Here is a 22,690-nt window from a genome sequence, read left to right as displayed (position 1 = left end):
AACAATTGCTGGCGTTGGGCCACGGGTCATAGCTTGGGAACCCCAAAACAAGAAAAGTATGAGGATGAGTAACCCAATGCTCTTTGGTTTGAAAACAGCAGCCTTGCACATCGGTGTCACTATCATTCAAGATGTCTTTGTCATTGGGTGTTGAAGTGCACACGAGACAGATTTGCAGTTGGGCTGGCAGACATCGTTGCTAAGGACAAAACAATCAATACTTTAGATTTTCACCCCTGCGACTTGTCTTTTTTTGTACAGAGTAATAAGAGAGTTAGATAGAGGAGCGGGGATGGTGAAGAAGGAAAAGAATAAATAAAGAATCAAGCAAACACAAGGCTGTGCTCTTTAACTATACCTAGCAAGACCTTACACAGCATGTGGTAGAGCTCACACACAGAAGAGGGAAATGAGCACAAGCCAGCAGTAAAAAAAAAACACACCAAGTGGAAACTTGGACTGACATATTTATAGCACTAATGATATGTAGTGACTGATCTTTGCTGCCTTTTCATCATTTTGTCTTTTTCTGAAGTGCTCCACCAGCGCTTTTGGAAGTCGGTGCACACGCTGTGCTTTTATTTGTTGTTTCACTACTGTGAAAGTTGCAGTGTATGGACACAAAAGTTTTTGGAAGCACAGTTTAAATAATGGTGTAGGAGACTTTTCATGATAACTGGGGTATGGTTATCTGTGCTGTGATGGATGATATCTTTATTCTTCAGCTAGTTTATTCATTTTGCCTCCTTTTCAACAGACTGTCACACCAATGTATCTCGGCCCCGTCTGTCTGTTTATCGGTCGGTCTGTGCAACCGTTTCTATCCATCTTTTCATCGGTCAGTTCCTCCATCCATCTATATGTTCTATTTATTCCTTCATTCATCCATAAGATCAAGTAAGTAGTCTTCCATCTACCTGTTTATCCACACATTTGCTTGTCTTCATTTCTCTAGCTGCACTCAGGCATTATTCAACTGTTCAACTACTCGTCTATTTATAAATCAACATCAACATTGCTGCCATCGACAAAGAGCGAACGCATACACTAATAGTCACACAAACAATTATACACTCATAGAAAGAGTAACGAGGAGTATTTTCTTTGCATTTTATGATTATGATGCAGAAGACAAATGTGGAAAGGGATGGAATTTCCCCTCTAAAGATAACGGATAAAACCTGAGTCGTGAAGGCTTTTAAGGGGAAACACGTTGTCATATGCACGATTGAGGTGCAGCAAAAAGTGTCTCAACATGACTTCACACATGTTTTGACAGGCAATTTACAGTCGAGGACAAGCGCGATCTGGGTTAGCTCATCGTGAGTATTTGAAGAAGGGGGAGGAGCATTGCTGTTGTGATCTGAGAAGTCAAAGGGAATTCAAGAGGGTCCTAATTAAAGGGATGTCCTCCAGAGCCAGACCAGGCTTGGGCGGTGATGGGGTGAGAGCTTTATCCCCAAGTGTCAATTAAATAAGGACAATGAACTATTGGAAAGATGCTAAGCCAACAGAGAAGTCTCGGGATAAAATCAAACGTAGCTCGGGTCAGAACAAGCTTAGCTTAAACATCATTGGCTTCTTTTCACTCTGTAAAACGGTCACTATTTCGTGGCGAATGAAATAAATAATATTTAATAAAATGTACAATTTTCCCAATTTGCTGCCATGAATGATTCTCCAGATCACGATAAGGCATTAAGTGTTGAATAAGCTCTCTGAACCCGCAGTGAAAAGTCTACTATGTCTGATTTTTTTTTGTATACATATGTTAGTGTAGCGACATGTTTAAATCTCATCCAGAACCTTGACGTTGACCAAAAGGATTTGCATGTGTTCACAAAAAAGACCAAGATACTACTACTTCACATTATCCCCCCTGTGGATTGACTGCGACTAGTCTGCACTAACCTAATGTGGAGTGACTTTTAATGAAGAACACCAAAAAATTGATCCACGAGCCATGCAATACACTCTTTGTGTCTGTCTATAAAAGAGATTCTCCGAGTATGCCTAGAAAAGATAGCTGCCAGGCAGGGGAAACAGCTGTTTGGTGTGACCTTAGTGGCTCGCTCGAGGAGCCACAAAGCGGATATCAGTCCATCTGTACTTGTCTGTCATTAGCAGCTTGTGCATCGAGTTGTGCTGGTGGCCACTCTGGCCTATGAGCCAGACCTTTGGATGTCAAAGTCAACCTGATTGAGCTGCGCATGATGTCGACACTGTTTTTTCACCCTGACAGAGCATGCCCCACAAGAAGAGATCGATAATAATCTGGTATACATGCAATGTCAAGGTAAATTTGTGTTGTTGAAAATGATGACTACTTGTGGAAAAATTGCCTTGTTCTTTGGGATAGCCAGAGGTGAGATTGAGAATGGAGGAAGGAAGAGTCACCCTGGGCGCCAGTGATAGTCTGGGCCCAAGCTGAATAAAAATCAATACTAGTGAGGGTAACAGTTGTCTCTTGTGATAAGTCTTGGGGTCTTCGAAGGCTTGATTACCATAGAGCTTTTTTATAGCTCCCCCTTTAGCCACAAAACTACCAAAGTACACAGATTTGTACATAAACACAGGCCCTGTACTCATTCCAAACTGTGAGTTGAGGACAGATTGCACAGTACACACTCATGAGACAGACATTCAATCTTTCTTGCATTCAATGTCATTTTTTCCAATAAGATTCCTAGCAAAATCCATCTTTTAAAAAGTGTTTTTCCCTCAGTACTTCCAAACTTAGCCTTTTTTGGCACTTCTTTTCTGCTACCTCCTATTTCAGGGGGCACAAAAATCCTTTTAATGAGACTCTGATTGGATTTTCTCTCCTGCTTTGCACTGATAATATACTGCACCAAGTTTTGAAAGCACTGGTTATTCTGATTTAAAATTAACTCAATGAATATCCTCGAATCCTATTGTATATATGCCACCTGATGGTGTTGGGGTTCACTCGCCTGACTTCAGTGCGGGCAAGCGTGGGGTCAATTCTCACTTGGGGGTGGTACGATTGGGCGTGTGTGTGTTTTTTTTCTTTTTCCCTCGCCTATTTTTTAATAGAATTTCCCAAACATCGTAAAGATAGTTACATCAATTAGGGTCCTAAAAGTTCTTTTTGTACTAATTCTAATATTGGAATGGGCTACCTACCATACAGCATGAAAATCTAAGTACTAAAATAAATGAATACCGCAACAAAGCCATATGTATTTTTTCGAGATTTGCTTTCCATGTGCTATAAAAATACAAAAGTAGAAGGAACAGAAAAGAAAGCAAATTTTCTTTTCATTCTTTTCAACCGCATGGTTTTGGGTACAGTGTCGTCATCGGGTGACACTACATAGCAAGCGGTATCAAAAAATTATATCGCAACAACACTAAATATAATCATTTACTCACCCTGTTTTGGCAAAGTTGGTCCAGTAGGTCATCACCACAGCACTGAGCATGACATCGTTCTTTGAGAAGTTGCATGGGAAAAGGTCAGTTGGACCGATCATTGGAATCCCAAAAACATAGGGAACCTCATCCCCGTGCGCGGCATCTGACCAGGCAGGCTTCATGAGACTCTGGCAGTGGTGGTAAAAAGCATAAAAGTAGGTGGGTGAGCCGTAGCGAGCGTGAAGATCTGCAGTTACCACCGACGGCTCCACCCACTGGTGGTCGGTGAACAGAGCCACCAGGGTTTTACGCCTGGTTTCTGGATTTTCCTTGTCCGCCCAGTCTGTGTACATGAACTTAATGGTCTCCCTCAGAGTGTCTTTGCCCTCAGGGTATCCATACAGACTGTCCACAAAGTCCGACACAGAGAAGTCAAAGTCATTTCCAGAGACGCCGTCCTCGGAGTCCACCACATTCTCCACAAAACGCAGTCCCTCGCCTTGGTTGACTCCCAGCATTATATCATAATTGAGGAACTCACCCTGCTCCATCAGGATCTCTGGGTCATCTGGAATGACGTCACCATCGATCACAGGTCCAAAAGCCACGTGGTACCTTGCGGGTTGTATGTCCTGCTCCACAAGCTCCCTGGAGCTCTTCTTTCTCAGGCAATCCACCATGTCTGATGTATCCAGGACGTTGCAGCCCACCTTCTCTGCCAGCAGACGTGTATACTTGACCGGCTGGTAATTTACTGCCCAGCTGGATAGGGCTGAGCCGCTCTGAATGATGGCTCGGTGAAAGAGACCTGCAGAAAAACACAAGAAACAGATCATACTTGGTGTGCCTCGTTGAAAATTCAGTTGGGTGCAACACAACACAAGACAACACAATGGATGTTCATTTGGCTGCTGTCATGTTCGAGACTTGATTGTCAGCTGCACAGCTGATATGAATAACAAAGCCCAACCTGACAACAAGTACTTGCTCCGCCATACCGCAATAATAGATTGCTACAATAATAGAATCATGTCAGTAGTAATGAATGTGCAGATGGCCTGGTCTTACAGTCTGTTCGCAGACAGACGAGAGCACTAGAGCTCTGTCATTTCCCTTCCCATCTATTCAACTGCCAAAGTCATAATCCGAGTGCTTTTAAGAAGAAGATGCTGAAAATATGTAACGGTAGGTGTTTGTTATGACTCAACGGCAGCGATGCAAAAAAATCCGAAAGAACACAACAAAACACATTGGTTTCAAAGTGACTTGTGCAGAGATTAGTACATTTGTACTCATATATTTATGCTCTGCTGTTTGTTTATGATCATAAGTAAACTGGAGTTAGAAGAAGCATTTGACTTGATGTGGTTGATCCTGGACTGCTGGCAAGAAAATGTCAAAGTTATCCAAATAGTACCTGGCTCTAAAACGTAAGTAAATTTCAATCTCCCTTTTAAAATAGAATAGTTATTTTAACAGACAAATTTAAATGCCTTCAAATTTCAAAACCAGGTAAGCGTACAATTTGAAAAATAGTGTCTAGACTGCTCCTTTCTGGGAGTATCTTACCCGGTTTACCCTTGGTCCCAGTTGTTAGTGAAAATGCATAAATCAGATTCTTAAGAATTGTATTTATTAGTAATGTTGTGAAAATGAGTGGAAATGTGAAGATTTACCTGGACTGTGGATTTACAGACACCCATAAATTGTCTACTCGCGACTCGGAAATTTCAGCTTAGTGCCTAAAGGTGTCTCTCTTTATTGCTCTTAGTGACATTTAGCTTTCATACATACAACTATATATCTGCATAAACGTTTTACCAGCAAAATCACTGGCTTCTAGAAGGGTTTGTAGGTGGACTGCTATAAATAAAAGAAAACTCCTACTCCTTTAGTGCAAAGGGAATGAAGTTGTTCACATTTGCTTGCCAAGAAAATACAACCTGGTAGCACTAAGGTCCCATGCTTGTGATATACAGCAATAAACACAATATCATACAAACCTCCAATGAAGTTAGTCAATATAGAAGCTTTGTGTTGTGTGTACGTAGTGGAAGGCAACGCAAACAAGTCTAGTCTCGTGGGTTCGCTCTCAAATCAAATTATTGCTTAGTTGCTGTGCAGAATGAAGAAAATCCAAGACGACTTTCCACTACTAGGCATTCATCCCAAATAGGAAACATAATTTGCTCACAATAATTGAATCACATCCCGTCAAAAATGTTCCCATTCCATAGAAAAGATTAAAGGTGACATCCTCTCTGTTTGTGGTACGACAGAATTTGGTCTCAGCATTACAGGACCTAAACTGTTTTACTGATTTTGAAATCAGAGCCCAACAACCATTCACTTGACCATCTTCTCTTACTTTTCCATGTCGTCGATGTCAATGATGGAAATCCAATGATGGCGGAATCATAAGGCAGGTAATTATTGGCAGTAACCAAACGTCACAAAACGTTGTGTGGAAACACATGCTGGCATGCAGAGTTTGAAAGTAATATTTCAGCATCAGTGTGTGGGTGGCTGTTGAAGTCTCTGTGTTTATGAGGTAAACAGAAGACTTAAGTGCCAGATATATCACTTTGGTAGCCTTAATCAGTGGCAGCGGGAGGCTTATTTCTTCTTGGCAAAGATTAAGTGTTTATTTACAATCCTATTTACATTTGTTCACATTCGTAAGTAGACTTAGTTGTCTGCATGGGTGATCTGTTTTTGAAAGTTGCATGACTAGGTATGTTTGTGAGTTTGGATCCTGATGACTTCAGTGGGGGACATTTGAAGAATGCTGAGCAAAACAATAACAAATGCAACTGCATACCCCAAAAAGATGATCAAGTTCCATACCAATATGATCACACATCAGCTTTGAAGTCATTTTAAAAGTCAAATGTGTAAGTTGTTACACAGTGTATAGTATCTTAACATCATCTAAGCGAAAAGAATCTTTCTTAACAATTTGGATAAAAACCCAGAATTTACTTATTTCATTTTCCTGCTTCTGTAATAGAGAAAAACATAAATAAAAAGACTCCAGTTCATCCCTGACAATACTGACAAGAAGTGTTAAGACGGAACAATTGACTTTTGAAGCATTTTGAGTGTGAATCATTTAAGTGTATGCACAAAGGCAGCTCAATGCACGCTACAAAATAGATTTTCGAACATATGCCAGGAATGCCAATCAGAAGACGTGTGACAAACACAAAACATTTCAACGCAAGTATGGAGTTTTTGCATGGTGTGTGTTTGAAGAATCGACTAAATGAATTGCATTGGATGCAATAGCCACCACGAGCGGCGCTGCCCTTGAAGCTGTCCTATCAGCTGTGGCTCTCCGCAGGGTGGTGGCCTGTGTTGCGAGCAGAACAGATGTCGAGGATTTTACCCACTTGAAAGATTTAGACTGACAGTTATAAGATGCAATTTGCTGGTGTGGGCGGCGGGATGTGTGGCAGCTGCAAAAGCTTGTCTGACCATCTTTGCAACTATCCTCCTGCTCTTGTTTCTCCCCGCCTAGTCTTTACTACTTGTGTCCTCTCATCACAACTCAACTTCGCTAATACTGTGCAGTCAAAGGAATGGCGCAGAGAGCTTGCCCTTCGGTGCCGTCGCTACTTCTAAAAGGTTTTGATCATGCGTTCAATGAGAACATATTTGCCTGCAGGGAAAATCCATGATCAACAAGACATTTGATTACAAGTATTGCTGCACAACTCTTAGTAATCTGTTGATTAATCAATCACAGTTGGGCTAGACACCTTGGGTCCCCTTGAAACTTTATATGGCCAATATTTCACATTATCCCGATGTACCTTGACTTAAAAATAGGCCTGTCACATTCAGAGATTTCACTGTATGTATAATTTTCCCTCAGAAATTATTGGACCGTATTAATGTTTTTTTCACCCTCACAGGTATGATTTTACAACTTATAAATTAATCATAAAATAACACTTGGCGGTTAAAAATGAGACTTAGCAATTTAATAATTCTTTTCTTATCTATAACCGCAGTAGTGGCCCTGTAATTACTTAGATTGATGCTATGCCATGCAGTATCATACACAATTATTCTGCACACCGTCTGTTTGTATGCACGTGAATACCACCTCCTAGCAGGAGCTAGTTTGTTTACCAAAGGAGAGTGAGAACGAGGCATCGCAAATGAATGTTAATGACACGTAGTTAGTTTATTGCACCCTGAAAAACATAATTGCTGGCCACTTTATTTAGTACATCCAAATTAGAAGGGTTTTTCAATTATGAGGCTTTTTTTGGTCAATATATTTGTTTAGTGTTGCAAAAATATAAATTTGTAATCTTCATTTATGTCATAGTTTGAGTTACAATTAAAAACTAATTTATCTAAGGCAATATCTGAATTTGTTAAGCACAATTGATCAATCAATACCCATGCAAAACATTGATTAATGTTTTTATATTTCAACATACAGTTAAAAAAATTTTTTTTTTTAAATGTTTGAAATTTTACAGCAACAAAATTGTCCAAAACATCAGTGTCTGCCAGTTACAAGCCTGCGAATTAAAATGGTGGCAGACTTTGCAATACAGGCGAATAACAGGTATTTATCCCAAAAAAAGCTGATATTGCATTGTCGTCAAATTGGTGATTTTCACCCCACAATTAATCTGCTCAGATATGGCCAAGGAGAACCACAGTCCCTGACTTTCAGCCATTAATTAAAAAAGAAAAAAAAAACTATCAAACTCAAAAGCAGTACATTGTCAAGAATACGTGGGAGAGCGTCAACTCACAACCAGACAATTAGATTCAAAATAATCTACTCCGGCTGAGTTTAATTGCTGGTTGGAACAAATTAAACTCATAAGTCAAAGTACCACTGTTATGCATCCCTCCTGGCAAAGTAACGATACATAAACATCCTTCTTTACGTGTACGGTTGTTTGTTAGAACCTTTGTCTGCAGGCAGTATTGGTGACCATGAGCCCCTTGGTGCTGTCCTCTGAGATGTCCATACAGTGTACATTAATCATGTATAGTATTTACTTTAATTTACGGGAACGCTATACATGCAACAGGCCTGGCAGCGTGTGCGTCGGAATGCGCAGATGGCTGACTGCTGAGGAGGACCGAACCAGCCTGACAATCCCGAGATTTATCTTTCGCTTTGTTTGATGAAAAGGAGCAAGAGTGAGTTGGGTTTCACTATTGTTTGCCAAGAATCATATAAATCCAGCGCACAGGAGCTGTCACCGGAGCAATAAATATGTATTAGAGCTGTGTGTGATGAGCCCCACTGTGGTAGGAAGCCACTAGGGAAGGTCAGAGAGGGATAAAAGTAGGGGAGGGGGCCACGAGCACTGATCACCCACAGAGAAAATCCACTAATTATCCACAGTATGAAGTACGTGTGTGCGTGTGCAGGTGTGACAGTGCTGACTTTGATTGATAAGACATAAAGATGATGAATTGGCACACATGCATCATTTTGACGGGGTTAACGTTTGTGACATTGTAGTTAAGAAACTCTTTACTTTGCTTCACTACTCACTATCATTGTAGGTTGGTATCAAAAGTATTTTCCTTTGGAGAAGCAACAGATCGCCGTATTGTTATCGGCCTGTTTGACATGCTAGAACCCAACACCTAAACCACGAGCTGATCCATCAAAGCATAGCGTTGCTGGCAGATTGAGGTCACGCTGAATTATGACTGGAGCTGTGAGGTAATCACTCATTGGGCTGCTGCTAAAATGCTGTTGGGTAGCGCCGCTGTCGTCTAAATGCTGCGGTGAGCTGACCTTGACTGTGCTAGTCCCTCAATGGACACCCGTTAAATGGGCATGCGGTCAGAAAGGGATTGGTGGAGTGGCTTCCGGAGGGTAATTTATAGTCGATATGGGGAGGGAAAAATGTTGATGGCCCTTGGACAGTTCACAACTACAGGCTCACACCATATTTGGTGTAATTTAAATGAAATGCTGGCGAGAACAGGTCAGAGGGGGACATGATGCAGCAGCGCTCTGGATAAATGCTGATGTATTTATGTGTGTTAATGGATGAGGATGTTCTGTTAGCAATGAAGCCAGAAAAAGCACTGTAAAAGAGTGTACTTTGTAATCTGGAACAGTTGGTAAATGAAAGTGAAGCATCGGTAGTGAACATTATCAGATTGGCCCTGGGACATAGTAGGCGACTTTTAAAAACTATTTAAAAAATGGTTATAGCCCTTTTCACACCGCACTTGGTTTTTAAAGTGGTCACCGCAGGGCACGGTGCAGGAGAGCGAGACGAAGATTGCGGCCAGGTGATAATACTGGTTGATAAGTAGTGCAAGAAATGTTATTTTTGATTTGTTGCATTTCAGGGATGCTTAATGACAAGCTACTCTACCAGAAAAAAAGTACAAAAGCCTAGTTTTAAAACTGATGTATTTTATGTTGGCTAGTAATTGGACAGCATATACTAGCTCTATTGAGCTGAGTAGCTCCCAAAAAGTGAAAACAAGAAACATTTGATGACCTAGTTTTGCACCCCCCCAAAAAAACAATCTCCAAGAGCTAATTCTGTGAAGCTGTTATCAAATTTCATTCAAAGGAAAAAAAATACAAATGTTCTTTTTCACGCTGATTCATTCCTCCCAGCTCCTGCTTGAGCTTCTACTTGTGCTTCCTCATCTTTAATCTTTCGCGTGCTGTTTCGTGTCGCTTTCAATCGAGCACTCGCTCTCTCTATTCCGATGGTCCGTTCTGAGTCCCTCCTCTCTAATTATTAGGCACAAGCCTGCGCTCAATGAAGCCTGAATTCTCCAAGGCTTCATACCTCCACCATATTTACACTGTAAGCAAATCTCCACAGACCATACAGTTCACCCTTAAGTAAAATTGAAATGTGTCCAGTGAAATTCTTAAACATGCCATTTCGCCATTACGTGCCACGAGGCATAATTATTACAGCCGACATGATAACGCCTTATGATTTATTTATTCCACGCCACCTCAGGAGATTGAATTAGCCATTTCACACCAGTGGTCACTTGCAGTCAAAGAGTTAAAGCTGTCAACACCATGGCTACAGTCCTGCGGCTACATCCGTGTGACTAAAACTACTTAAACATGAGGGCCTGTGGTCAAATCATGCATTAGCTTATGGCTAATTTTACATTGGCCCTGAAGCCCTGATACAGCACAAGTACATTGTGTGTCAGGCCTATTAATTCTCTGTCCAACATCAAACATGTCAACACCAAAACGGGAACGAGAACAAGGAAATTTTGATCGTGCACTCCATATATGAGCTTGCGTGTGTTTGCATGCGTAAGCGAGCAGCATTAAGCCATACAAGGCTGTTGCATGCTTCACTTGACAAATATAATGCCGTACATCCATAAACTGGATGTATAAGCCGACCATGGTTCCTTAGCCTTAAACATTTAGATATAGTTGCTGTAAAAATCACACTCTAAGCCATAGTTATCCATCTTTCTTTAACCCATGTGGCGTCTTGAGGCCTGGAGTGTCATGGTGTTGTTTATTCTTAGCTGTGGTTATATTTTTAAATAAAATCCATACACACTGTAGTACTTAGGTCTGTAAACATATCTGCTATGCTCCAAAGGTAAGATTTGAAAGAAGTATTCTGATTAATGATTAAAAAGAGCACACGCTTTCAATAGAAATTTCAATTAATCATTTTTTTCACTTTAAGTCAATTTCATGTTAGGTTTATTAATCACAGTGCACTTTTGTCAGCACAGGTTGCACATGTAGTTTTCAAACCTACCACAATGACAAGATAATACATTTCTAGTGTCTATCAATTATGAAGAAACAAGCACTAATGCAAGATTGAGACAATAACTATTATTGTATACCCTATGGGTAATCATAAAAAAATGACCTACTACCTAATCACTACTGCCTTATACTACAACTTCAACATTATAGTGTTATTTCTCTTCCTTTCTTGCAGGAAATCACAAAGTACCATCAATGGTGAGCTATTTTTGTAACACGCCTGTGGGCTACCCAAGTGGTCCCTTGTGGCCTGTTGGTGACCAGTGTAATAAGCAATGTGCTCGTCTGCTACCCTTGAAAAGTGTGTGTGGGGGCATTTCAAAATAAAAGCACATTTCAACCTGTCACAAGGATGTAAAAGAAAGGCTCAGTTTGAATTCCTTGTTAACCAGTATGTAGGTAACACATGATTTAATTCTGTATGTCTGTGAAAACAAAATGGTTAATAATAAGATGCATAAATGCTCAGCCATCGATTAAATAGTAAAATTAAAATATCACTTAGTTATATATAATCTGGGCTACAGTTACATTTCGACACATGCTTGTGAAACACAGCAGTCGAAAAGATACTAATGCAAACCCAAACGATTTAAAACCACTTTCTTTCAGTTGGCATAGCCTTTTATTAGTTAAAAGTTGTAGAGTTCAAAACAGAATGACTGACCTTCTCATTCTTTTTGCGCACCATAAAAGAGGCCATGTTTGAATGGGCGATGTTTTCATTTATCAGCGTTAACCATGCTTCTTGCCAACCTTATATAACGTTGTTTGGTCTTCAGCTAGAGCCTGTGAAGAGCTTGCCTGCTTGCCTGCAGGCAGCAGCTTTGGCCAGATAAAGAGTTTGATCCATAAGTGTGGATGGAGGGAAGAAAGAGGAGGAAACTGAAAAGTGGAGCAAAGAAGAGTGATACAAAGCACGGTGAAGAAAAGGATGTGAGTGAGAAACGAGAAGAAAGGAAATGGAAAGCGGCAAGAAAGTTTGAGACGAGAATGGATAAATATGACCTAATTGACAGGCTGTACTGCAGATCGATATGCATCTGAGACCGGTGAATGTTGTAGCATCTTCAAATTATGACGAGACATGCAACATTCACTAGTCAATACAACACAATGCTTGTGTACAGAGGCTAATATCATCTGTTGGTATGCATATCAGGTTCCATATTTTCCTTTTACCCATCAACAGGCTGGCAGACAAGGCATAACTTCAGTGAAAAGCCAATAATTACAATTCACAATTTAGAGTGTTCAACTAGCCTCCCCTCCATGTATTTGGCATGTGGGAGGATACCAGAGTACCCGGAGAAAACCCACACAAACCCAGGGAGAACATGCAAACTCCACAGTCAGGACCGACCTGGGATCGAACCATCAACCCCCTAATTTCTATTACACACCCTTGCATTACTACTCATAAGCTTCTGTGTATGTACTGCAGATACGTGTACCAACCAGAAAAATATGAATGGTGGACCACAAAGGGTCCACAGGCCATAGTTTGAACACAGTGGCTCTAAATAAATCATTTTTGACCATTTAAACGTAGTGTTGTATTTGTGATTTTTATGCAATATTCATATATTTATGCAATATTATGTGGCAATGTAAAATTGGCAGTGGCACTTGGTATTACAAATACCATTTGATCCAGCTGTGGAGGAAATGCTAATTACAACACTTATCAAAGTATAGCACTTAAAGGTTGGAGCAGTTGTTTTAAGTACAGTGGAAACTTAAAGGTCAGGCATAATATGCTAAGGACACTTGTTCTGATTTGAAAAACATTGTTACATTTACATATGGGGAAAAAAAGTTAAAACGGTTTTGAACTTCTGGCCTTGTGTTGGACTTTTCATTCTTTCTGTTCCTTTGTGGGTTCTCTTTTAAAACTCCATCTGCCTCACTGAATTTCCCCGATGCATGGATGGAATGGGAAGGTGTGCAATAAAGGTTGTACTCCATTTTGGAAAGGAGCATTTTATTGTTGTTTTTGAAAGTATTATTACCTATGACACGAGTGCAGTGTTTCTCCAATTGTGAGTCGCGATTGACCCTTGGGAACATACTTTTTTTTTATTGGCTGAACTAGATTTAAGTGTAATAGCACATCCACTACAGTAGGTAGCAGTGGCTCTCTCTCTCTCTCTTTGTCACTATGATGTAGGGATATTTTAGACCAAGCAAACAATATGAAGAGAGTAAAAAAACGCTCAAGAGACAACCTTTTGGTTTTTACACATGGATAAAAAGAATGGCAAAAGGAAAGTTACACAAACAGAGACAGAAGATGGAAATATGACAATGCGCATGTAGTATTTGACTTAATTTATATAAAGAATAAAAAAAAATCAGGCCAGTTAATCCACTTTAAATCTTTTCTGTTAATGAATAACATTGTGTTAAACAAATCATTCTTTTTAGTGTAACTCTTTTTTGTTTTGAGGTTACAAAGTTATGTAGAAATGTACTCATGACAATTTGAGAGGCAAATGATAGTACATCTAGTTGCGTGGGAGGGGCTGCAGGTGTGATAAAATTACCTCTTTTAAAATGCAAACTCATTAAATTGCTGTACCTACTATAACAATGGTCTCAGTCAGACATTCTAGATTAAAATCTGATTAACATTGCTTTAATAAAGTCATTCTTTTTCTAAGGATAATTTAACTAATCTTTTTTTCTTGCTATCTAAAATGGTAATGAGGCTACAATGTTATGCAGAGGTGTACTAATGACAACTTTGCAGACAAATGATACTATCTATAGTTGCGCAGGTTGAGGGGCGGGGGTCTGGTAACTATGTTGTGGATTATAAAATAACCTCTGTAGAATGCAAATTTAAAATCACTTTACCTAGTGTAACTAGGGTCTCAGTCAGACATTCTGGAATAAAATCTCATTAGAAATTTAGGGTGGTGTTAGTGTTTTGATAGGACTGGTGTACACAATTTTTACAATAAGCTCTCTTCTTTTAGAAACTAGGAAGAGTGACACTTCATTTTATGTAGTCCAGAAACAAAGCTATCAAACCAGTCTTTTCTATAGTCATTCAGCTGCATCTTGTCGCAGCGTATACAGTCATAACATACTGCCACAACCTACGCACTCAGCTGAAGAACTGCACGCTGAATTTTTCCATTTGCACTCATGCAAGTGTCACTAAAGCTGCAGCCTGTGAGAAGCAAAGGCTGCTATCTCCATGTCCTTTATTGTGTTCTGGCATTCGAGACAGCATTCACCACGCTCGTTCCATGCCGGGCTTGTGTTTAGATGTAGGTTCTGATATGGGACAACATAACATGCACGCCGCCTCAAATAGCCGCCAATGCGGAAATGGGAAGAATAATGAGATATTACAGGGTTATCTGTGTATATCTCTATGTCAGGACTGTGTAAGCGGCTCTGTTAATCTCATTAGATGAGACGAGTTGTTAAAGATGTTTTCTGATTCCTCTCTCTCCTCCTGCTGTGTCCACAAATAGATTCCAGATCAGGGGGTTGAGGAAACGATTAGAGCCTATAGTTCCCACAGAAACGGCCCTTAATTGGACAAGGGTCCACGTGACAACTGCGATAGAAGCGAAAGTCATGACTTCAACTGCTTATAAATACACGTAATTAACATTGGATCTACTAGCACCAATAGAAGGTTTGTACTGCCACTGTACATTTAAGTTAACCCTGTTTGTTTAAAAACAGATCGATAGGAGCTGAAACTGTGCCAGGCTGTCAGCATTAAGTGTGCAGAATAATTTTAATTGCCAGCGTAAAGGAGTTTCAAGAGCTACACTGGTCTGCTCGTACTGACCAAGTGGCGATGCTTTGTCGAATAGCTAAGGGACCACTTAGCTACTAGTCGCTAGCAAGAAGACATTTTGTTTACGGAATACGATATTATAAGGTAAATCCTGAGTCAGCAGATTACCCCCAAAAATGCCGATGAGTTTTTTTTATGGTTACTGAATAAACTATAAGGATTTCATTGTCAATTAACCAAGCAGGAATTGGTTGAGACATACTATTCTTACGCAAGTAAATAAATCACTAATTTGTGTATAGATATTCACATTTAAATTACAATTTTTTGACAATGAGTGTTTGGTTCCTTTTTAATGCTGATGTTCAACAACAAATGACACATAGAGACAAAGCGTACAAAGAAAAGCTTCTTAAGGACAAATCTGTTGTAGACTATGTCACGGAAGGGTCAAAGATATAAGTCGCACATGACTTTGTCAGTTCAGCCGTGAAATGTGGAAGGATGGCGAGCTTCTATTCTTGGCTACATTTTGCCTCTGACAGCCAGATGGGATGGATGTAACTCATTTTTGGGCCAAGAAAAGCCACCGAGAGGGCACAGTTTGCATTTGTGACAGACAAATCATCTCAAGGGGTTTATGTCCCCTTGAGGGGCTCTAGAGGGGTTTAAAGGAATGATGGGAAGAAAGAATGACAGGCAAAAAGAGAAAGGGACCTAAGTGCTCGCAGAAACAAATTAGCTGTGGGGCTATTGAAGGAGGAGAGATGGATACTCATCTAAAACGAAGACAGTAGTAGATCGTATTGCTTACGAGGGCCCTTTTCTTTCAATACATTGGATTTGGCTTAGAAGCCCTGAAGAGTGTGTGTCTGATCCTATCTGACTAGAGCATCCATTCAAAGTGTAAATCACTTTCATGTATACTAAGAGTATGAATGTGCTCCACATCTACGCCCTCAGAATATGAAGTGTTTCCCATGGGATGTCCAATCATAATCCAGTAACACCTAAAATCTTCAGGGGCAACGTCATATGTACGACACCACAGTACAACCACAGGACCAACGGGCACGCTCTATCATATGATTCAGCAAGTTAATTAGGCACCACATGCAGTGCAAACTTTTTTTTCTGACCAAGAACATAAACAATTCTTTTCATGTAAAACACTGTTAATGAGCAACAACCAGAGGCAATGTTTAAAAAAAAGAAAGTCTCCTGTTGTGTTGCGAATTCCGGCTTCCTCTTACAAAATGAGAGCGCTATTCTGATTAGAATGGATCCATCTCTTGCAGCCTCTTTAGGGGTCAGCGGTCTCGCTGGCAGCTGCATCCAAGCTGATTAACTCGAGAAGTGGACATGAACGTGCAAGACTCGGCTCAGGTTCCGGCAACGTAAACATATTCTTCTAGATGTGTGTATGCGTGTCTTGCTTCTCACCCTGCGTCTGACACCACTGGCCCTTACTCTGCCCATTGTGCCACCAGCCCCGCAGCAAGATGCCATGCAGGCTCGGCTTAATTCGAGGCGGCACACCGTATAAACAGCAAATAGAAAAAGGATGGGTTTGCAAAGCACTCTTTGATCATAGTTATGTGACTGCCCAGATGAGAGGTGGTCATACTTAAATTGAACGTGTTTCTTTTCAAAGTCATTGAGAACTGCTGTTATTGGATCATTGTTCTGCTGCAGAAACCAATTGCACTGCAGCTTGAAAATAAACATTCATCTCTTGTGAAGAGAAATCCTTTTGGTTCGGCTACATATGCAAAACATATAAAAAAATTCAAACATGATCATTGCAAACTTCAATAGCTCTAAAGTTAGACAAGGCGTACACATGGTGATGGATGACTCGATGGAGCATCAAAGATTCACGTGGAAGTAACAAACACACCCTGCGGAAGTTTTCCTCTGGTGGTGGATTAGCTATGGTTTCAACCGCAGCGAACCGACCAGCCACTTTCGGAGGAAAATTAAGTTAAGTGGTCTTCTGAATAGGGTGAATATTGTCGTGTACTTTGTATTTATTTAGAAACGTGCGTGAGTCAAACTGTGGGCAAATGTGATTCTTTCATTACCTCACTTTCGACAGGGTCCATAAACCATACATGGAACTCTGCAACATCATTACTTTGAATTCCATTAGTCCATAACCGCACCATGTTCCATTCACAAGCTCAAAAGTTCAACATCATTACCAACGTCCCATATGTGTTTGACCAAGCATAATGCTACTTGGTAAGTTTTTCAGTAAAATTATATCCCTAGCGGGGAAACCTTGCTCCTGGCATTTTAGAGTGTACTCTCGGTTCAATAAATCGTTCGTGCTGGATGCGTGTTTGAAGCAGAGATTGCGATGGCGTGTCCTGATTAAACGGAATCATTTCCACTTCACCTCAGTTTGGACGGGGGCTGCGGCATACCACAAAAGAAGTGTCCAAGAAATCTGTCCAAAGCAAAGAATTATGAGCGAGAACTCAAAATTGTTATTTTCTGAGTGCCATTCTAGTATGATTTTGCTTTGAGTGAGAGGTTGTTTGTTTTATCTATGTTGGAGAGCAGCTGTTTGGCCAGAAAATATCCCCGGAGAGCACTATGTCTATAGTCATAGCTTCATTCTTCATGCCGTAAACTCCCATTGAGTCAATTACAATGGCAGACTCTTTAGCCACTAGATTCACTTACTATAAAAAGTACTTTGAGACAACAAGGTTATGACATTTGCTGCCACGAAATTGGCTTTGTGAATTTGGAATGGCTGCCCCGCCAGAATGACTTAAACAAATCAAATCAACTAGAAATTCTGATTTTTTTATACCCCCTATCTTACCCTAGGAATTCAGACTTTTAAGAGTTAAATGTGCAATGTTTTGCAGGAGACAACATTCAGCATGAGTTGTGATCGGTCACAATGCTAATGGGGATCAATAAATTTAAACCACTTCATTCTGATTCACCTTGTTGTGGCTAGCTCACTTGGTTATTATGATTAAAATGTATGGACCAAAGCATTCATCAATTTGACTAACGTCATTTGTGCATACTATGAGGAAAAGTAGAAAATATATCTTTAACAATCAGACAGGGAAAAATGGGTTTGTGGCCATCCATTCTCATTTCCCTACTAAAGGCAGAGTGATGAGGGGAGGGGCACAGGTCATGGGAGGATAAGAGAGAATAAAGGTCCCCTGCATGGTAAATAGCAGTGACACCTCATTTCTTTACAGAAAAAGACACATATTTTGCGATTATGCCTTTCACACCTATGGGATGAAAAAGGACTTTTACCAGTGCCCACTCATTTAAATTCACAGCAGAAGGATGAAAAGAGCCACATGATAAGAGGTCCATCAACGTCAAAGTAGAAACTAAAAGACTGAACATTTCTGTTTTTCAGTCAACATCTTTAACTCTAGTAGTCACTTCACATTATATGGATAAAAGTACAGTATATGCAGACCTCTAACCTCGATCCAGTTAATTGTGAGTAGTATTTGTAAACAATCTGGGAAGAGCCTTTTCTGTTCTATAATTATAATAATTTTCTGTCCATATGAGAGTTTGGTTTGGAGGAAGATGACCTGACCTTTAATTACCAAGACATGTAATGACCTGCTAGGGGTGTACTTTTGTGATCCTAAACTCAAATGAGTTTGACACAGAGCCAGATATTGAGATGTTTCCTTTCACTCCATTTTCCCCCTATGGTATTCAGTATGATGCATTAGTGTACTAAATGGAGGTGGTGTGATAGATATTAATTGCTTGTCCAATCCAGTTTGTGGCATCAATCTGTTATCAGTTGGCACATACCTGTATGTAACCAAAATGAACTGTCACTTCCCAATAGCCGTGATCTCATTGCTTTATTACCTTCATTACAATATTTGCCCCATAAAAATAAAATCTCACATGAACTGCAATGATTGATGTGAAAACATGTTAGTTACATATTTCAACACAAAGTATACGGCAATATTATAATGCCAACAATAAATCGGGATTTGTTTCGAGAAAACAATAGACTAGTGATTTCCATAAACTTTATGTGTATATGGATTGGATTGGATAACTTTATTCATCCCGTATTCGGGAAATTTCATTGTGACAGTAGCAGAGGGTGATTAGACAGAACAACAAAGCAAAAGCACAAAGTACAAAGCAAATCAAAGTAAATGGGATCATTAAGAATCACCAAATTAAATCATTAAGACAGAAAAGCAGCAAAAACACAAAACGAGCAAGAGTGGACGGAGCTACCGCCGCCACCGGCGCTACTGAACGTGGGTTCGAATGTCTGGAAGTATAACGACAAGCCATACCTCCGTCTGAGTTGAAGGAAATCAGATTTCACCTCAAGGCCCCCAAATCTAATACACATACACACAATTGCAGAGCATAGTAAACCAATATGACCCTAAAGGCAGGTGGCAGAGCAGCACGAAATACAGTTAAATTAAAATGCTTTAAGCAAACCCTTCCGAAAGCCATCACAGCTGCTTGGGCCGTGGACCAGATAAGCGGGAATTGTGTGATTTCTACACTTGAGGGGTTTAATCTGCTTCAATATACACTATTTGGACAATCCTTCTAGAATATGTGGTCATTCTACCCTTAGGAAGTCAAATCAAAGAAAAAAAATAACACCCACACACCCTGGGAAATCTTTCTTAAAACTTAATACAATTTATTTTGAATTGAGACCATGTTGGTAACTGTAATCTGTCCTCGTTCATTCCAAAGATTCTTGATGGTGTTCTGTCATTTGTCCACACTAAACTAGACTTTTCCCAACAATACCTTAGGAATTGATTTAACTTATTCACTTATGCATAGCAGGGGGAAAGTCTTGTAATTAATTCCGTATGAATTAGTGCCTTGCGATAGGCTGACATCCCACTCAGGTTCTCCCCCTGCCTGCTTCCCAAAGTTAGCTGCGATATACTCCAGCAACCCCGTGACCCTTGTGATGACAAGCAGAACGAAAAATGAAAGAATGACTGTATGAGTAATGGTGCATATCGCAATATATACTATGTAAACAACAAACTGTATTCCTACAGGCAAAAGGCTGTGAAGGTCGTGCATATCCTATACTGGCTAACTTTTTACCGACAGGCAACAATGACTATACAATTAATTAATCAGTCTTGATATAAATCAGGCTCTGCGGATTCAGGCGTATACGTTCCTAGACTATATGTACCAATTGTGGTCCTTCTAAAAAGAAAGTGCTCAAAAAATTATAGTATAGACATCCCCAACAACAACATGAGCGGCGACTTGACAGTTCTTCAGCTAAATTCACGACTTCCCGCTGTCATGAACAGACAACAGCGCATTCAGCAAATTCAGAGAGGTAAGAATGTCCCTGATATAAATTTTTTTGCTGTTGTCGTCATAGGCATCCTCAGTCTTCCCAAAAATATATATGAACACAGTCTTCCTTCACTGAATGAAAGAATAACAATGTGGCTGTCACAGATAACGTTGTTGTGTATGTCCGTGCATCAAATAGATGAAGAGGAAAATAATTTAGCGAGTCATGTAGACTAAAACAGTGACTGTATACTATCACTTATCTTTTCCAGTAAGTATATACTGCGTGTACTTCTGTGTCACAAAGAGTACTACACTAGTGATTTAGGGCCACCACTGCAATTTTACAATTTTGGTTTAATTCCCATAAATCCCTGTAATCTCAAATAGTGCAAAAACATCCTAATATTTGACATCACTTATAAGAAAAGGCCTTGGAAAGATGTGTTAAACCATCTCAGTCCAAACACTAACAATTTAATTTAGAGTCACGATTCACTGTTTTTGTTATTATAGTAAATTAGCTTTGCCGGTATTATTCGCATCTTATTTATGTAGTAATAGTGTGTGATTTTGCCATCTTGTGCCACTACTATACTGTTTTAATGCGAGTTCTTGAATATACCCATTCTTTAGCATTTTGGCGAACACTGTGCTGTTGCTGTGGTGGCTGCATGGATGTGTTTTGGAGGCAGCTGTGGGGGCATTAAGTTGACTTTCTGCATCAACAGCCCCATCTTTAATTATCAGTCTTATATATTCAAGCATGTCTGTGGGCAATAAAAACCAAAACATGTATAATTGTATAAGAAATTACCTTGTTTTGTCATATCTTCTAAAATGCCATTCACTGCAATTTGTCTATTTCCACATCTTTCACTTTAGTCTCCCTTCTCTTTTATTTTAGGAGAACAGCTGTAGCTGCATAAAATCCTCTGAAGTAGGACGATATGCGGGCTTACATGTACGCATGCACCCAGAGTGTGGATGTGTGTATTTGTTTGCTCGTGCACGTAGCCGAGGTGAGGTTAGTTGAACAGGGGGAGGGGAGTAGTGGTATTTACGCAGGCCAACCTTTAACAACAGTTAATCCCATAGGAGCTGGACATGCCAGGAGCAGATCTGTACCGTACTCACATCTATTGGTTTTGTGGGTGTTGTTACTGCTTATTTCATTTGTTCAATGGTCAAGCTCGCAAATATGGCACAGCGGCCGTCACTTTTTGCACCTCTATCTGGTTTTACTAAAATGGCCAGTCGTAAAAACGAATAATAATAAAAAAGATGAATAAAATATACAACTAAGCATTACATTGAATGTAGTTTTATGATTAGTAGAAACCCTTTGACTATTTATTATAAGATTGTCATCCTAATCATAATAGTTTGTATTTCTTTTTTTTTTTAACCTTGTTTTTGATTCCATAAAGTTTAGAATATGTGTTAATTTACATTCATGATTTTGGGGGAAATGCTTTGTTTAGTTTAAGTCTTTTTTAAATATTAGCTTTATGGTGTGTTTGTATATTTTAAGGGTGTGTTGAGTATATGATGCAGAAAATTCCTGGTCTTAAGTACTGCCACAAGTCAAACAATGCAGATTTTAAGTGTCGTGATTATTAGCAAGACAGTTTTGTTTGTTTGTTTGCTTTCTTCGGTCCTCAAGGCAATTATGGTTCCAAGACGTACGAGATCTTCTGACTGTGAACTGTGAATAATTACATAAATTAAAGACATATTCGGCCCTGTCAGTTACAAACAAACAAAATCTCATTTCAGTTTAGCCTCCCACTGATGAACGGTGTCTCTCTTGTGTTTAGATACCTGCACTATGCATGCTGGCAAATCTCTAATCATTCAGTGTTGGAGCAATCAAGCCTGGGGTATATTTCTGCTATGACAGAAAGCCTATTTTTGGCTCTGATATGTCGCTGTTCCCATGAGCACAATTTAAATATTCACAGTGGCATGTCCTTGTGTCACAGCTTTCCATCTTCATGAATTGTGACACGGGCACACACTTGTGCTTTTGGCTTCCTGACAAATGAATGCAGCAACATCTACAGTGTTTGGAGACTTTAACACTGAACTGCTGGAGGGACATTGTCTGAACACACACAAACATAGAAGAACACACAGATTCTATCTTGAGGACCCTGAAATGCAAGGTAACGCCTGTTTGTCCTCTGGGATTTCTGTTTGTTTTAAATCTCGCATCTTTCTGCACCTGCGAGGATGTGAAACATGTTTTGCTATTACACTCGCTAGACGCTGTCTCCAAGGAGAACCCGACTCGCCATGCAGGCGCTGTTCATTGTGGGGTGCCTGGGTCAGGGTTCAATAAAGCCTAGATGGAATGGATACATCCACAGAGGGATGGTTTGCTCCATACAGCTGTTTAATAGAGACCAGAGGGATTGGACAAATGGTCGAGGATGCACAGC

General features: G+C 40.0%; 1 protein-coding gene across 3 annotated transcripts in view; it reads right to left on the bottom strand.

Annotated features, from left to right (window-relative positions):
• The window catches only part of nlgn3a (neuroligin 3a), a 131,543-nt gene that overhangs the window by 10,554 nt on the left and 98,299 nt on the right, over positions 1 to 22,690 (bottom strand). For all 3 annotated transcript variants that reach the window (XM_077610230.1, XM_077610231.1, XM_077610233.1), the window contains one exon: positions 3,397 to 4,186. In XM_077610230.1, coding sequence (XP_077466356.1) covers positions 3,397 to 4,186 — 790 coding nt within the window. The remainder of the gene's footprint in view (positions 1 to 3,396; positions 4,187 to 22,690) is intronic.

This window comes from Stigmatopora argus, chromosome 9 (genome assembly GCF_051989625.1).
Source record: "Stigmatopora argus isolate UIUO_Sarg chromosome 9, RoL_Sarg_1.0, whole genome shotgun sequence".
Taxonomy (NCBI): Eukaryota; Metazoa; Chordata; class Actinopteri; order Syngnathiformes; family Syngnathidae; genus Stigmatopora; species Stigmatopora argus.
The sequence above is the reverse complement of the archived record's forward strand: the minus strand, read 5'-3'. Positions and strand labels throughout refer to the sequence as shown.